Below are 18,734 nucleotides of genomic sequence, written 5' to 3'. Positions count from 1 at the left end.
GATGAAGGGACAGGTTAACCAATTTTTAAAGCCCCTGAATCTTCTGGAAGGCTAGCTATTGAAGTCATCAAGAGTAAGTAATATGTCGCTTTGGGTTATGTCGTGTTTTACTGTTATTCAAACAATGAGGGTTGGATTGCAGTTTTTTCTTGAATTCACTTTTCCACAGTGACGCAGTTTTGTAACGTAACATAAATTTGGAACAAAACAGCTGTACTAGAAATGTGTTTGTAACCTTTTTAGCCTCCGTAGTTGAAGAAATACAGCAATTCTGCCCTTAAATCACCTCGTATTTTTGAATGTGTGCTTGTCTAAACCGCCGACCTCTAACGAGGTGACGCATGCCTTGCAAAGTGATGGTTATCTGCCAGTTTTACTGCAAGGTTATCACAAACTGAGCTGAGCTGTGTGGGCTCATCGCCACCTAATGTAGCAAGGATGAGGCAGCATGATTTAGCTCACATAAGACTGATGGCAGTTGTCTCAGCTGCACATTCGCTCATGCCAAAATGTGACATCAGAGGTCACAACCATGATTTGGAAATACAAGCATCGTCTTCCCTTCAGCATTTGAAATGCAAATACAAAAAAGAAGGAGGGTGTCAGTGAAAAAAACAAACTTGCTGATCTGAATTAGGTCTGTTTAGCCGTAAGAGACAATTCATTACGAATGACTGCTACTACAATTTGGCCTTGTTCGGTGTTCATTGTAATTCATTGACTTAACTCATTGTAACCGAGTGCTTATGAGGTCACAATTCAAATTCCCAGGCATTATTGTCCTGCAACTGCCCAACAAACTATTTCATTTTGAATTACATCTGAGAAAGGAGTTAAGGTCAGAGGTCAAAGCAGCACAGATGGATTTTTTCAGGCTACCAGTAACCGTTTAGAAAAGAACTTTGTCAGGGATTACACTTCTGTCAGTGATTCTTATATAGATTTTAAAGTCTATGTCTGGGAAAACTCTGACAGTTTTATAGATTGAGTTGTGTAAATCTGGATAAGGTTTGTTTTAAATTGACTAATCATTGATTATTTTTCCAACCGTGTAAAACAAATGTTTGAAACCCTACCCGTGTCTATGTAGTAAATTTGCTGAAGACTGAGAGTCAGCATGTTTTTAAATTATCTTCTCCTTGACTTCTTTTCCCTTTATTGTATTTGTTTTTCCCCCCACTTCTGACCTGTCTGTTTACCCAACACCCCCCTCTGTAATGGCGAGCCCTTCGTTCATCTTCAGTATTTAAACTGCAGACAGGATTAAAATGGGTCAAGAATGCACTTGCACAGTCACCCCTGTGCTCTGCTTCCAGGCCGTTGATCGACGCAGCTCGTTCAGGCTACCTTCGCTTCTATTCCCTTTGTCTCCAAGCTCTTCACCCCCCCCCCCCCCCCCCCACGTCCTCATTTTGCCTGACTTAATTGAGTTCTCATGTTTTGTGAGAAAGCGAACAGGAGGGTTGTGAAAAGAGACAAGTGCGTTAAAAGAATAATAGAGATTGGTGGCAGAAGCTATGGAGGTGTAGCTTTCTCGGGAGTTGGCAATTACCATTTTCTTTTTGGACGGTGGTCTCTGTGACATGACTAAATGTATACACTCATACTCAAAACTGTCATCATTTTGTTCTTCAGGAAAGATTTGTAGGTCTATTGCTTGCAAATAGAGGTGGTCGCCAAGTTGTCAACACTGAATCCATTTTATAACTGCATTTTCTACTTTGCATGTAGCTGAGCAAAAGAACCATTAGATACACTTCTAGGCACTTCAATTCTATGCCAAGGTTTGTATACTAGATGTATATATGAGCCTGCCAAATATCTCACTTGCCAAAGTTTTTTTTAATTGCGCACACTTTCCTGCTGCTGCTGCTGCTGCTGCTGCTGCTGCTGCTGCGACTAAAATGAGATGATGACAGACTAAATTTGTGCGTACATTTTCATCAAGGCAAAGCTTGAATGTAAACATTTTCGCAAAAAGTGTGCTTTTGATGCACACTTTCAATGTGCAGGGGTAGAACCACCAAAGCTCCACTGACTGGTTTGGAGATGTACATGGTGTTGTTTTAATGGAAAAAAACAGAGAGCACTGTATTTTGCCTCTGTGAAATGCAAAGGTGGAAGGGGCAAGAAGGATCCACTCTTTGAGACTTTAACCGTGGCCTGAACCCTTTCAATTATGAACCATTACAACTTCTTCCTGTGCAATATTCATGCCGCGGCATATCCCTCTTTCAGACGTCTTAGGTTGCTGTAAGTTGAGATAAACACTTGCTGAGGTGTTACAGCTAGACACCTACCTCTATTCATCAATGTCACTGCCTTAGCACTCAATAATTCAAAGCTGGGCGGTAATGAGCTCCCCACAGGCCGTGTCCCAGAGGAGTGCCTCCCACCCCCCTATGTCTCTGCTGTAATGTAGTTATATCTTGTGTCAGCTTTCAATTCAATTACATTTCTTTGTGATGGCTCTGTAATTGTGTCTGATTAAATTTTTTTGGGTAGGCCCACCAAATGTGAGTTTTTCTTACTCAAAAAAAAGTGAAAAAACTTTTATATCCAACTCGGATGGAGGCTGTTTGGATCTTGATCCATGCAGTTGTAATAAGGACGACACCCATATAAGGATGAAATGTGTTTTCTGTTGTTTTCCCCAAATGGCATTTTTTTTTATTGCTTACAATCAAAAGATGTTTCAATTCGAGGCAAGGCAACTTTCTTTGTATAGCGAGCACATTCAAATGCAAGGCTAACCTACTGTGTGGGTTGGTTAAAAACAAGAAACATCAAAATAACATCCCAACCTGAAAGTAGGTTGCATATAGAGATAAAAAAAATAATGATGTATTAAAATGATGACCATCCAGCAGTGAACAATCGATTTATATGCGTGTTCCAAAGTTGAGGAACATAGAAAGAAAATGCTACTTCACTTTGGTTGGTTTTGCTTCTGGAAACATTCAATAAGGCTGCATGCAACAACCTTGAAGAGTCATAGGCAATAAAAATGCCTTGAATACATGTTGGTCCAATACCATTCAGACATTTGTAGATGAACAGTAACATTTTAAAATGTATTCATAGTATATGAAGGGAGGGTTTTAGGACTAGTGTGATGTAGTCCAGTGAATAAGAACTCCAGCAGCATCAATCTGAACCAGTTGTTGGATTATTATGATTTTGTTTTGTTTAGACCTGCAGGGTTGTATAAAATTCAGAATTGAATTAAGAATGAACTCTACATTCCAATTTAGTTTTTAAATTGCCGTGACAAATAAGGAGAAGAATTGCAATTGAAATTTGAATTGCTGGAAGTAGAAAAAAAACTATACCCAAAAGAAATTCAACAAATATGACACATCTTACAACATAGTAGACTCACTTAATAACTTAAGTGTTTATTTGGGAGAGTGATAATTAGATCAGGGATTTCCAACTTGTGGAGCCAAGGCACTTACCTTACACATGAAAAAAAAAAACATACAGGCCTGGCCCTACTGGATTCGTAGTGCATCTGAGTGTAATGCCTGGAAATGTTAAGAAAACCTGCTACAGATTGCCATTTGCCGAGGTCAGGGAACTATTGTATGTCACCTCATTCATGGTAGAATCAAATTTGCTCACTGAATATTATGATAGATGGGTGAGCAAAAGAAAACCGACAGCGGTTTCTTCTGTGTACAGCCCATCGCCAGACAGATGATGGATGGAGGGATGAAGGGATGGCTGGATGCACGGATGAACAGAAAGACAGACGGGATAACACAAAGGGATGTGGAGTGGAATTGTGATGTATGAGGACAACGTTGAGGTTAGGTGCATCTGCGACTAAATAGTTATGCATTTCTCTTGCACTAAGTGTACCAGACAGTTCATCTTTAATCAGCTATCCGACTAAATCTAGCAAACTTGCCTTCTGCACCTCACTTTATCATTTTTCTGGTTCTAATCCTTTATTGTTGGCGTTCTTTCCCCTTTTCTCTTTTCTTCATTTTTTTACAAGGACTTTGCCCCCCCCCCCCCCCTCCCCTCCCCTTGTCTCACACTGTCTTTTGTGTTAACAGCTTTCCATTTTTGTTCAGTTGCTGAGCCACTGGGTGCACATCTACAATCTTGCCTTTCATTTCATGCTTCTGGAAATGGATGTTTTACTGCCTTCATTAAAGCGTGCAGCAGTCAGCACCGTGTTTTCCCTCTGAAGTTTAGCTCCATGAACCTCGCCATTAGAGGACATTATGGCCCCAGATTTCAGGACACAGAGGAACACTGTATAATTTGATTAGTGTTATTAATCAAATGGAATTCCGCTTACCATCTCCCTCTCGGCTCGGGTGTTCAGCCCCTCTCTCTTTCCAATCGCTCTCTTCCCTACCCTCTTTCTCTTTCATGCAAACACCTCTGTCATTCAGGATGCAACACACACACATTCAAAGTGACAAATACCTTGGTCCCTCCCTTTTAAAAACAATGATTTACCACTTGTTTTTCCCTTCCCTTTTTCGAGCCCCACCTGTCTCTAAGCCATGCACCTCCCGCTCCTAGCCGGGGACATAAATCAATTGAGATGAAAGTTCCATAATTGTGCTTGCTGGGAGGGATTTGAGCAAAATTGCGCTATGAATTTTTTAAAAGGTTTTTTTTTACTAGCTCCCCAATGGGACTTGGGCGGCGAAGGAAGGTGAGGCCACAAGGATTTATGGGCCTAGATTCTTCATTACTGAAGTAATTTTCCTGCAAATGATAGTGTGTGGGACTGATGCTCCATTTGAGACCATCTAATCCTTAGCTCTGTCTGTGATTCCTAGTAATTGATTGTTCACATTATATTCAAGGGTCAGTACACACTTCTATTTCATTACAGTGGCTAGTTTTATTGGGGCTGTGCTGTGATGACAGTACACCATTTTAGTAAAATACTATGTACTGTACATTTCATCAGCAAATATTAGTTTTTGTTATTTCATTACAATTCTTGTTTTAATTGCGAGTCTTGGGCTAGAATTTTTTAAGTGAATAACAATGGGAGTTTACATTTGAGAGTGGATCGTATTTGAAAACATAATGATTCGATTTACTTTTCTTGTTATGGTCACACATTTGTAGATGTGTGTGCACATGCTTATATAGATGGGCTTGGTCAGGCTGTCATTTTCTTTTTTTTTCTTCAACTATGATCTTCCCTCCGTCCTCATCTTTACCTTCCGTTCCGTCCAAAATGGCTGATATTCTGTTTCCATCTCTTTAGGTGCCGCCAGACGCAGTGACCCTCCTCAAGGTTAGTGCGTCCACAATGCCAAGTTTCATTTTGAATCTTGCCTAGCCTCAACTCAATTTTACAGCTCAGTAGTTTGAGAAGCAGTGTGGGTAAATCTCCTGCAAGGAGGAGAAAGATAGTGAGCCAGGAGGTGAGTGTGAGAAAACTCTGAGCCCTGTCACCAGTTAGAGTAGTTCTCATCCCTGGCACATGAACAACCCAGGACAATTAGTCACTTTGCACCATCTCAAACTTGGGACTCACTTCAAGGCAAGGAAAATGTAGTGGACCCACAGGCTTTGCTAAGTGCTGCAGTTACAGTACCTTAGGGGGAGAATGATGCACAATTCAACTGGAATAATTGCTTGATGCCTTTAGAGCAAGTCAAAGACACAAAGAGAATAATTTGAATAGAAACTACATAGTAGTATATGGACTAGTCACCCTCATCATAACACTGAAACATGTTGCTAAACATTTCAGGGTTAATCAGTGACCCCTAGAAACGTTTTAATGAAATATGTTTGAGCCTTTCAATTTGGAATGTCTAATACCTTTTTGTTTCAGACCGATTGCCAGTATTTGTACTGAATTGTTGAGTTGAATCAATACCAAGTACTGATACACTAGCACTTTCGTTACAAAAATGCTTCCCCCAAAAAACCTTGACATAATTTTAAAGGAAGACATATGTATCTCGGTGCAACAAATATTCTTAAAATTGCAATAAATTAATGGCAATTTCAATTTCCAATAATTCATCGTCCTTAATTGCAAAACAGCCACAAGAGAGCAGCTGTTATAAGTACTCATTCTTTGTCATTTTGCTGTTTTGTTGGTATACATCTGAATGCCCAACTTCCAGGTTTCTTTTTTTGCGTAGTGTTTGTTTGCATATTCTCCCCATAACGCGTAATTGACGCTGACTACACAACAGATGTGTTGTGGTGTCGATACGGAATTCGTACGGACAGCAATGCACACTGACGGCAGTGTCTGGATATTTGCACCAAACTCGTATTTTGTCTTAGATGCGCAGGGGTGGAGGAGCTCGGAGAGGTTACCTGAGGTGAGGCCATTTAATGATTTGAAAACAAATAGAAGTACCTTAAAATGAACTTTAAAATTTATTGGGAGCCAGTGTGGCCAGAATTGGGTTTTTTTGTGCTCCCTCTTACGAGCTCCAGTTAGGAGGCAAGCGGCAGCATTTTAGATTTTGATTGGAGACGCTTGAGGGAGGACTGGATGACTCCAAGATAAGGTGCGGTCGCCTAGCCAAGATGGTTTCTTTCTCTCACGGGGTCTGTAAGGAGGCCACAACACATCCGTTCCACAGTCAATGTGAATTAGGTGTAACACTGTGTTTTTTTATAAAAAAAATTCTGGCTTCTCAGTTTCCTCCCCAACAAAATATTTGTTGTCAAGTTTCTTAGAACAAAATTGAGATTTTTTTTCTAAGGAACACTGCAAGTTTTGTTTTTTTAACCACATCTAATTTCCCTGTGGGAATTAAAGTGCCTTCACCTCCATCCTAAAGATGTTTGATGGGGTTGAGGTCAAGGCTCACAAGTTTTCTCTCAACCAACATGCTGAAAACCTTTCCCATAATGTTTGATTTTTTTTAATGTGTTACTAAAATGGATAATTTAGATTAAATAAGATTAATTAACTGAGAACATTTTCTATTGTTATATCCAAACCAACTGAACAGTAATTCTCACCCTCAAAACCAAACATATGCAGTATTCTTGCCTAAAAAATGCTGTCATGTAATCATCAACTAATAATGGTTTGCTGTCAAAGGTTTATGCCAAAGTTTCAACCAGCACATGCTCGAGAACTAAGATTAAACATGACTGAGGTGAGTGTTGCGCAGAAGATCAGGAGGTAGAATGAGGGAAAAGTTTGTCCTAGGCGCTCTAAAGAGACTCAGTGTGACCAATGGAGGTGAAGTGGATGAATGAGGCCATTCACCGGGTATAATGAAAGAGCTCCTGCTGGGCTCTAAATGAGGGTGGACCCATCTGCACCACATAGGCGTGCACAAACCAGTGACCTTGAAAATTACCCAGGAAGCACTTTGGGATAGTCACCCCAGCAACAGACTGGGGTTTGCATGGTAACCAGGCCCTTCAGTTAGTGCTTGGCAGTTTCTTAAACAGGGCACAGCTTTTATTGCATTAAATAAACTCGGTGAAATCCAGCTCAAAGGACACCACAAGTTGTTTTTTCATTGGCGGGGAGACTACCAGTTATCCCAAGTGGATGTTTTTTTTTTTTTTTTTTACGCTTCTCAAAACATAGCTACCTGTATTTGCTCCCTGTTAATAGGCAAAATTGACACACTGTAATGTGGTCTTAAGACATTGTGATTTGGACGCAAGTTAATTCCAGGCACTGTTTTGATAACTTGTGACTTGACAAAAAGTGAAACACTTGAGGCTAAAATCGGACTTTGGGAATTAAAGCCTGCAGTCTTGACTTGAGACATAATGACTTGCATGACTTGGTCATTGTTCATTTTATGTTTGTGTTGAAAAATATATATACCTATGAGATCGATGAGAGATGATGTGCACGCTGGGAATGATTTGAGCATTTGCCTGTCAATCTGGGAATAACAATGATAATTACAGGACTAGCCTGTCAATCACTCAAACCTTATGTAAAGAAATGGATGGACGGACGGACGGACGGACGGACGGACGGACGGACGGACGGACGGACGACCTTAACTGAAATCAACTAACAAGTGTGCTGAGGGTGTAATTGATAAGATGCCAAGCCAGGAGAAAAGGTCACACTGACAGAACGGCCTACCTCAAGTCCTTTATCTAATTATTAAGAGACCTAATCTAACAATTGTCCATTTTGAGAGAAGTAGTTTCAAAGCAATTGATATAATTTTTGCTTTGATTCTGTTGGTCACATACAATGATTTTTCAATTTTGTCTGAGTTTAGCTGGACAAAATGGTTTTCTGCATCCCAAAACTGATCTGTTTGATACACTAACAGAGTGATTCCTCAGGCTCATGTTCATCTGCCATCAATTGCACCTAGATTTGAGTGTCATCTGCATAAATGTGGTAAGACACTTTGCAGAGTTTTAGCTGACCTAATTAAAGCTTGTGCAGATTTAACAAGTCACCTGACTCACAGTTGTCTACGTGCTGTGTTGTGGCCTAAAGCCTAATTAGACTGTGGACTGTCAGTAAGAGATGTTGTCATACGACAATTCTAGGACTCTGGATTTGATATGTGCCAGTTGTTTATAAGTAGGCTGCTATCCCACTGAGCGGCAAACAATTGTGAGGTTTTGAAGGCAGTAAATGTGTTCCCGTCAGGGTTCGTTGAAAGTCACAAATATTCACCAGGAGTGTTCGAAATTTCCTTCAATCACAAACATTGCAAACATTTGCAACCTTGAACTTCAATAACTTGAGACTTACTTGAGACTCGCAAATGTATGACTCACTCCCATTTGTGTTAATTAGGCCCAAAGCTACACAAACAAGTTCAGGAGGCGGTGAAATAGATCCATTGTCTGAGTTACCAGATGAGAGAAATCCCTCATTCTTGAGGGACTGAATACTAATTTTACAAGCATTCTCAAGGATCAGGTCCATTGCATTCTATGTGTGGTATTTGGCCTAATATATTCAGTCTCAATGAGCACGAAACATGCAGGTCATTGAAGTTCTATTCCCATTGCCAGTTCCCCTCACGGAACTTTTGACAGCATGAAATGACAATCCGCCCCTGCATGCATCTCCCACGTCAAAGAGTAATGAGATTGTGCTGCTGGAAATATTACTACAAAGCATCAGGCCCACACTCGCTTCTGACTGCACCTTCAAACAGTGCTGCCTGCCAGCTTGCCTGCCTGCTGGAAAGAAAAGGGAAAAAAACCCAATAAAAATCTGAAACAGAGAAATGGCAAGGGAAACTCCCTATGCGGATACAAACGTACACACCAAGACCTTTTATCCTGAGAGTGATGAGAAATCTGAAATCATTTTAAAACCTTGCTTTGAGTGTGTTCCTCAAACGAAAGAGTTGCTCACTGTTTCTCGCCGCTAACCGCCAGTGATCTGGTCTCTAATTGAGGTGTCGTTGACAAGTCTAGTGTGCCTGGGAGCTTTTTAAACTGAGCTTTTTGCTAAGTTTCTTGTCAGATCTCCCACCAAAGGCACGGTGGGGGAAAACTCACTGATTCTGAATCTTATCTCACCTAATGTCGACACCATGCGCTGGCCTAATATGACCAAATAAAGTCTTCAAACAATGTGGCGAACTAAGTCTTTAGAAATCAGATCCATGTGACACCTTGAAAATGTGTTACAGAGAAAAGCTATAAAAAAGCAATAGTTTGACAATTGTTTGAATGTGAATTTGGTGTTATAAAAGGAAGGCTAGGCCTTCTAAATCTAAATTCAGATTTAGGCATTTTTACATTCCTTATTGTTCAAGGGCTAAATTGTTGAGCATCTGAGGAAAGGAAAGAAAAGCAGCTTGAAGAACCTGCAGTGGTAAAAAGAAGAAACAGTAAGGACAAGACAGCAATGCAGTGAAAGCATAGCTCATAAAACTCACTATCATAACAACATTAATTGATGCTGCTGAGTGCCATATGTGGCGCCATATGGAAAGGCTGCCCCCAAAGGCCCGCTTATAATAGACAGCCCGCACTGGTGCACACAACTTGGCACATTTACAAACAAGGAACATCCCAATAATATGAGCCACACAGACTGAGCAAAAGGAGTGAGAGAATGGTGGAGCAAAGATGGGTTGGCAGATTCACTTTGATCACAAACCTGCTCTTCCCAAATTTCCTACCAAACAACATGCTTATTTGTTACTGTAGACCAGTGCACACCTTTTCCTTGGAAAAAAATCTCGAGGCACACCGCCAACAAAAATCAGTTTGGTGTTACACCGGCTTCTATATTAAAATGTGTTATATTACATCAAAAGACATTGTGAACGTGCTGTATTTCCTACATACGTATGTACATAAATGGAGAGAGTGAAATAATTGAATAGAAATAAATGAATTTTCTATATATATATATTTTTTTTTAATAAAAGTGACAGTGTTTTAAAAAGACTTTAGACAGTGTTCAAAATAAACAATTGAAAGTGATTGTAATTAAAATCCAAAATAATCAACATGACTGTTTTAGACTAGCTTCATAAATATTGCGACAATAAGAACAAAGTCATGTTTGAAAACGCTGTGCTGTTCTGGCAGCAGCTGAGTGGTGATCCCATTCAAGGTGTCACGACTTGACTGTGTATTTTATAATTGGTGGAATTGAACAATCCAGGTTCTCCGGTTGAACTACATGCTGGGATCCGTCAGTCCGCAAACGCACCACGGCCATCAGAGCGTCACTGTTATCAAAAGTGATGCAGCACAATCAGACCAACACAACATGAAATGTCAGGATTCTCCGATTAGCCACGCATGCGCGATTAGCAAGTGGCTGACCAGGCCTTGCGCTAAGTGACCAGTGGTTTGGTGATCCTATTTACAATGCTCTCCTTAATTAATTTTGGACAATTTCCTACAGTACAGCTGAATATCTCTCACGGCACAGTGGTTAGGAAACATTGCTGTAGACATTAAGGCTCATCCCATGTTTATTCCTAAAATTATTTTTACACTAATAAAAAGCGCTCCTTAAGTGGTGATCAGCTCTCCAACCACAGTAATAAGTTGTGGTTTTCAGTCATAGTAGTGGTCCAATAGAACTTGCATTACACCATTAAAAATGTTGGGTTAAATATTGGACTCATCCAGGAAGTTGGGTCTAAAAACAACTTAATTCGTTTTTTTTGCTTTCTGTTTTCCAATGGTAAATTATGTAAATGGTTTTCCAATTGTGTAAATTATGTAATACTACAAGAAATTACGTTAACATCACTCATTTCCCTTAACATAACCTTTACAATTTTCATACAGGCACTTTTTCCCCATTTTCATTCATTTTCATTCATTTTCAATGATTTTGAGAAATTATTAGGTGTTCAGTGTGGATCCTGCATGTCTCAATATTAGTGGACATGGCTGCAGACAGCAAAGCAAAACATTTTGATTTGATTTGAATTTTTTTAATTAGTTTGAGCCAGAATAATCTTTACCTAAACTGCTTTCTGTCCCTTCATATACTGAATATGTTTTGTGCAAGAGGACAATGTTTTGCCATGTCCAGAGCAGGAAGGAAAAAAAAAAAGAGAACTTTGAGGAAAGAGTTGTCAACGATCCTGTTGAGTTTCATCGAATGTGAGGTGAAACTAGAATAGCATTCAGCTGTTTCCTCGCTGCCACAAAGGAAGGCAGATGAAGAGGAACCCCCCAAAAAAGGGATGCACACTAAGGGAAGAAGACGGAGAAAGCTTTCCACTCTGTGATGTGCACTGATGTAGCTCCAGCTCCAGGTCAAACGCTGCCAGTGTTTTCTGTTCATCTTCATCTCATCTCCCCAGTGCTCCTCTAAATTATTCACAGCCTGAAGATGTGCATTGTGGCTGCCTCTCTCCTCTTTGGCTCTACAGAGCTCTCTGTCTTCCTCGCTCTGCTTCATATCATTTCCAGTTTGTGTCATGTGGAGGCTTGTTCCAGAGGCAACAAACTCCTCACACAGTGTGTTAATCTCCCCCTCATCTACCAACCACCATTCACTTTTCAACACTGCCTTCATCCCTCAAACTCCTCCTCTCACTCACTCTTTGTCTGGTCTCACATGCATCTTCAAGTTTCCTGTTTAATTCAAAACAGTAACTCTATTTCTTAGAAAGTAGCAGTTCTTCTTCCACAAGATTTCCAGGAACATTTCCACCTTTTTACTAACTAATAAAATATAAATAGTGTCTGATTTCCAGTGGTGCTGGCCATACATGTGCCTGACTTTTTTAAAAGACCTTTCAGAGAAGCTGCCAGGGACTTATTGATAAAATCGTGCTTGTAGATCACTATCATTCACGTTATGAACATTATGCTTGAATATAATAATTCCATGTTTGGGCCTGCTTACAATTAATGAGATATGTACCATATTAAGATGTCTTTTTTTTTAACTGTATCAACAATGTTATTCAGATAATTACAAAATATTATATTGACCTTTTTTTAAATATTCTTATTACATAGCTTGTTAGAGGAACCACATTTAGCTATGTGGCAAAATTCATGGCATCACTTGGGAGTTTTTATACCTAATCATTTATTTCTCCTGATGTTCAAATAGTTTAGAATGCTCAAATGTGGTTTTATTTGAATATATCCATCCATTCTTCATACAACACACTATGCGGGTTCACGGGAAGCTGTTGCCTAGCCCAGTTGACTTGATAATACATATATCAACAAATATTCACGATAGTGATTCCATGTTAACTCAAATCAAGTCTTGCTTGAAAATGAGTACAGAGCAATCTTTGGAGAGAAGTGAACAGGAAGGCAAGATGAGTCCGTCACCATTGCCACAGGTTATTCATTTGTAATTCCCCACCATCCCCACGATGGTGTTTGATCATTGCCGAGTGCAGGCAGGAGGTACAACGGAGGGGGTGCTGGTAAGTGGACTTTTCTGCTGGTTTCCTCAAACCAACTCCCCAAACTACCTACATACCCTCACAATTGCTGTCGCCCAGTATGAGGCCCCCTCTGGCCTGATGACAAGCCTAGCGTGAAATGCTTGGCTGCCCCCTTAAATTAGCGGTAGAGCCCCCCCGGCGACACATGCTTCTCATGACCAGCGCGCAGTGGGCCACCGCCAGATTCCTTTCATTACGACTGCAGCCTGCCAACCGCCTGACTCCCCTTCTGCCTCCCAACACCTCCCTCTCCTCTTGCTTTCCTCCCATGTGCTGGCCTAGCTCAGCACACAGCATCTGTAGTGCTCATCATTTTACGAACAAAAAGGGGAGGAATAAAGAAGCATACATTTTTGTGGATCAAAACGTTTAATGTGGATGGTTGATTTTGTACACTTTTTACAGAAGAGAGTGTTTGTATGTGCATGTATTGATAGTTACCTATCATCATGTACAGATAGTTACCTATCATCATGTACATGTACCATTTGATTCATTTTAAGAGTGTGCTCTTTCTCTGTGTTTCATTGACGATAAGCGTACAGAAAAACTTTAACCACTATATTGGCAACGATGGTGGTACAGTAACAAAAGGCTGGAACTCAAATCATAATTTGCTTGTGACAAAAGAAATTGTGTAGAAAAGCTTATTGAGTACATATAGTGCAATGTATACCATAAATGAGTGCACCTCCCTTAAAAACGAAGCTTTGTTAAAATCTTTCTAATATAGAAAACCAATTTTGTAAAAAGTCCCCTGTGGTTGAATTCTTGTAAATTTTGATCTAAAAAAAGAAATTCCACTCTGTAGTTTCATTGACTGTAGTGCCCATTGACGCCTGTTTGCCCGAATCTCCATCCATTGTCCAAACCGCTTATCCTCATGAGGATCGTGGGTGCGCTAGAGCCTAATTTGTGGTAATATTTGACAAAAATTGGTTAACAACAAATCTGTTGGGATGCACTTCTTTTTGCTGGCCACTGTAATATTCAATGCCCAGGTTTTATGGTATAAAAACTGTACCTCATCGTTACGGAATTCATTGGAAGATTATACTTTTGTTTTGGTGTGACGTTACACTATTTATAGATCTTAAAACAACTATCACACTACCTGTACTCACCCTGTGGTGGAAACCGAACCATATCAGGATAGGGATTAACTGAAGTGTACTGCTTGGTGAAAATGTGATTTTAATTGTGAGCTCACTTCTCTGCCTACATTGGCATCACATAATCATTGAGAAAGAGAGAGCTGGTTGAAGTAGCACAGAGTGAGAAAGAGAGCAATGAGGGTTGTAGCAGTACAGAGCGATGCCCGGAGGCTCAATATGTTTCTTGCTGGGCTACATCTGAGCTGTAGACGGCAGCTTGGGCCGCAGGGTACCCTCCACTCACTCCATCAAACTGTCAGGCATCCAGCGAAGCTGCGCAGGGACACTCTCTCAGCTGCCCCCAGGGCCAGTTCAAGTCAACATCCCATTTCCTTGCCTCCTCGCCTAATTTCTCCTATGCCCGACTTAAATTTCCAATGCCCGGTGTCTGGCTACAGCAGTAGGCCTGGGGCCATGTCAAAACAGTGGGAGCTGCTAAGGCTAGCACATGTGCAACTGTGAGAGCGTTCACATCTGAAGAGGACAAAGCTGCTGTCGTACAGCCAGATACAAATACATACAAAACACATAAATCACCATTTTCTTTTTCTTCCTTCTTACTTGCATTCTTTTCCCTCTATCCTCAGCTTTATTCATTGTACGCTTCCGAATTCCCTTGCCTTCAGAGATTCTTGCCATTTTCCCCTGTCTCTGAGTGAAAAAGATTTTCCCAGCTCCCTCATACATCTGCTATTACAGTCTGTTTTTTTCTTTTGTTAAACTCCTCTAAGGATCACACCTGCAGCCCAGCCGGTGTTCCCACTCCACCGCAGTGAGTGCTCAGGGATTTTATCTTGGAAATGAAAAGACAGTGTTTTACTTAAGTTGAGTAAGCGAAAGAAAGTAAGACGTTCACGTTTAGCTCGGCCACTATTCTTGTCAGTCCATGCGTACACTCTCCTGCCTCCTGACCACATATTTTGCACGGACGTCAAGCAGATTGCTACCAGATCTCAGACCTGTTTACAGGGACTCTGGGTAATGTTAATGTCTGTTTGTTTGGCCCCAGGTCAGGACTATATCTATTCCCAATTGACTTGATTTACATGGCCCCCACTGATACTTGCCTTTAGTTTGTCAGCTTCAAATCAGAGGCCAATGTGTGTCTGGGTAATATGTCTTTGTTTGAAGTCATTGCTCTGTTTGCAGAGCCAGTCTGAGGTCCCCTGATCAAATATGGATTCTGAAGAGGATACTGAGTTGTATTCTGCACTTTAAAATAATGTCTATATTGGAAACGTCTTTATCCTTCATTAGCTCACACGTGAAAGCCAGATCTGGAATCAAACTTTGCGCCTCTAAACTGTGAGGCGGAGGATGTGCTAAATATTGCTCAGTTTTTTCTCCTTACCGGCATCAATATTTTCTAAATCTAGGAGCTGCTATACTTTAACCATTGCTTTCTATGCAGTTTACCAATGAGGTCAAAGGTCAAATGGCTGAGACAGCTCTGATACTGTTTGCAAGTCTCATTGCTTACTTGTGCTTTCACAACTAATGGAGTCAAGTGCAACCACTTGATTTTGAATTCTGTTTTACTTTGAGCACCTACTATGTGACCTGTGGACAATCATAGTTGCTTTGCTCATTTTAAGATGTCTTACTGTTATTGCTGTTATAATACATTCCTTTCAAACATTCTCTCTCACATGGATCCAACTTCTCAGTCAGATTTTTTGGACTTTACAGAGACACCTCTCAGTGGCCAAAGCCAAGTTGTCTGCATTTCTGTGTCCACAGGTGGGAAATTGCTGTAGCAAATTGTTGCTCTCCCGAAACCAGACCCTTCCTCCAAATGGACTATTATCTCCTCAGTCTGCAGTCACTCAGGGAGGTCTGGGCTTGTTGGGATGCTCTCCCTTACAAACAGAAATACTGTTATTTATGGACCTGGACATATGTCTTCTAATTGTTGACATTTGCCCTTATTTACTAAGATCCCAAATAGTGGGTGGTAAATTGCATGTCTGCCCTATAACAGGCGAATTTGGTGTGTAATTATGTTTGGGCCGCAAATTCTGCATCGATTCTGTGTCAACACTACAATTGCAAATTGTCTTCACTTTTAAAAAATAGAGATGTTGCTAGTTTATTTTATTTCCACTCATCTTTTTAAAAATGGGAACAGTTTTTAGGAGTATCTGATTTCAAAACTAGTTAGTCATCAGTTTGTGGTGTAGCCTATACTGTATTTAATATGAGACGTTCATACATTTATTTGGGTTGAAAGTCATAGTGGCCCTCCGAAGGAAACTATGACTACGAAGCAGCTCGTGACAAAAATGAGTTTGATATTCCTGGTCCAGAATATTGAACTTGCTGTTGATGTGCATGATGCGTAATTATGTAGTAAGTTTGTAATCTTTGAGTAAAATATTTTACATATTGCAGATTGTTGCCAACAACTGTAAAAGTGATGGAGACTGCCATACTTAAAAGAAGCCTTTGTGCTTTAGCAGCGCTGATGTTTTGTAACCATGAAACAATTGAAAGAGCATTGCAACCGTTGTTTGAAATTATGGAATTGGAAGTGTTAGTGGAAGAGGCAAACAAATATATTATTGAGTTAAAGAAAACAGATGGATTTCTCCAATAATTAGAGACATCTTGTCTTGTGGGAGTTGTCGCCTCCCATCCCTAATATGTCGTGATAATTTTTTGTTGCGTTTGTTTTGAGGGTTGTTTTGAGGTGTCCCCTCTCATTTTGTGGATTATACGTTGGCACCAGTTATCACGCTGATTTGCATTTGTTTTTTGCCTGTTTACCTCGTGTGAACAATAGTGGCTTTTTACCATATTCTCAACACCCAATGATCAGTAAGACATTTGCTGTCAGTTCTAACTTTCTATTATGCATATTTTTCTTTTTGTTTCTTTTTGCTTCACATTTTGTTTGTGATTTGTAGCATTCATTCTCCGGCCAGAATAATTTTATGGGATTCGTTTGTTTGATAGTTGGTTGGTTGGTTGGTTGGTTGGTTGGTTGGTTGGTTGGTTGGTTGGTTGGTTGGTTGGTTGGTTGGTTGGTTGGTTGGTTGGTTGGTTGGTTGGTTGGTTGGTTGGTTGGTTGGTTGGTTGGTTGGTTGGTAGGTCGGGTCGATTGGTTGGTTGGTGAGTGGTCTGAATACAAGACAGTTGGAAATGAGGAAACAGTTCGCATTTCATGAAGACATTGTCAAAACACTTGTATTTGTGGATTTAACAGGAGTTGATGAAAATGACAGGCGTGACGCTGTTACGATTAATTCATAAAACAAATAATACACTTCTGAATTCACTACTTATATTCCCTTTATTTATCCTTATGATTGACTTAACAGTAACACCTCTGGCGTGGTCTGGGTTCATGTCACAAGTGTTGCAATCAGTATTCAGGCTGACAAATGTTGCTGCCACTATTCAGAAATTGTTGCTCTTCCTGAGTTCTCTCTGTCTGTCCCTGTGGCACAGCTGATGGCTGACTTTCCTCAGACTGTGACAAGTGGAACTGTGTGATTAATTTGAACCAGTCGCTTTAATGTGTTCTGGGATGCGCAACGCTTATTGTCGTCACTCTACACGTCTGTCAGAACATGGCAGAAAAACTATCCAGAGATTGGGATCAGGGCCTGCCTAGGTCAAGAAATGATTATAATCAGACTTAGTGGTGTAATAAATCTCCTGTTTGCAAAGTGTTCAAAGTTGTGCAAATATTAAATGCATCTGTCTGATGTACTGGGTGATGGGAGAGTGAATCTGTGGGAATGTGTGAGCAAGATGGTTTAATGAGAAATCCACTGAATCTGGTCCCAGTATACACAGGATGTGCAAATTGTATGTATTTATGAATCTGTACACTGTGACATTGTACACTTGCACAATTAACGTGCCACCAACAATAAAAGGCCTATTTGAACAATGTCCACCCTGCCCATGACATTGCTCTTGGACATGTTTATGAATGTCTTTGGTAAACTGTGCTTCCCATCTGCCACTCAAGTGGGGGGCAATCAAATGTGTTTGGGGCTTATTCTGTTGTTCTCATCCATGGCAAATAGTTAACTCTACAAGGCAATTGCACAAAGAGATGAGAAAACAACTCAAACACCACTTCCACACAATCATCCCTTCATCTCTACTGCACCCTCCTTGCCTGTTCTTATCAGTGTTGTGTTTCCCCGCTACATGTCTCTAACCCCTGTTGGGATCGGTCTTTCACCGAGTGAATACCATACATACCTCACTAAGGGTTCAACTTGTCTTCAGTAGTGGAGGTTAGTTTAGACTTAGTGGGCAATGGAAGATGCATCAACTCATGTACATTATGTCCTTGGGACTCAGAAGGAAATTTGCTCAAGTACAAAATTTTGAATGTGTTGCTTAAGAGAGTTATGAATAAACACCAGCGAATAATTGGAGATTTAAAAAAAAAGTGATTTATAATTCTGATTCCATCCCTTAAATTGTGTAGAAAAATCTGGCAATTAATTTGCCCACAAACTAGTCTGAATGGAGAATCAATTGAAGAGACCTGAGGCAATTATGCTCTTGGATGCTCAATCGTCTTTGTAAAGATCTTTTGACAAAGCAACAGTATAAAGATTTTTGGGTTTTGTTTTGCACAGAAAACTTTTCAGTCAGAGTAGAAACCTTTTGTAAGAACCCGTACACCAAAATAAGAATGAGCTTGGAATAGGATTTTTTTTCAATAACATAACAGTGACTCTGACATTCTCTGTACACT

At 40.3% G+C, this 18,734-nt stretch overlaps 1 protein-coding gene across 9 annotated transcripts in view; it reads left to right on the top strand.

Annotated features, from left to right (window-relative positions):
* The window catches only part of fbrsl1 (fibrosin-like 1), a 227,704-nt gene that overhangs the window by 120,906 nt on the left and 88,064 nt on the right, over positions 1–18,734 (top strand). For 8 of the 9 annotated variants that reach the window (XM_085910590.1, XM_085910596.1, XM_085910595.1 and 5 more), the window contains one exon: positions 5,246–5,275. The exons of the other annotated variant lie outside the window; for it this stretch is intronic. In XM_085910590.1, the coding sequence (XP_085766716.1) occupies positions 5,246–5,275 (30 nt within the window). The remainder of the gene's footprint in view (positions 1–5,245; positions 5,276–18,734) is intronic. 9 annotated transcript variants of the gene reach the window in all.

This window comes from Syngnathus leptorhynchus, chromosome 4 (genome assembly GCF_054491065.1).
Source record: "Syngnathus leptorhynchus isolate UIUO chromosome 4, UIUO_Slep, whole genome shotgun sequence".
In the NCBI taxonomy this organism is placed as follows: Eukaryota; Metazoa; Chordata; class Actinopteri; order Syngnathiformes; family Syngnathidae; genus Syngnathus; species Syngnathus leptorhynchus.
This window is presented reverse-complemented; position numbering and strand designations above follow the sequence as displayed.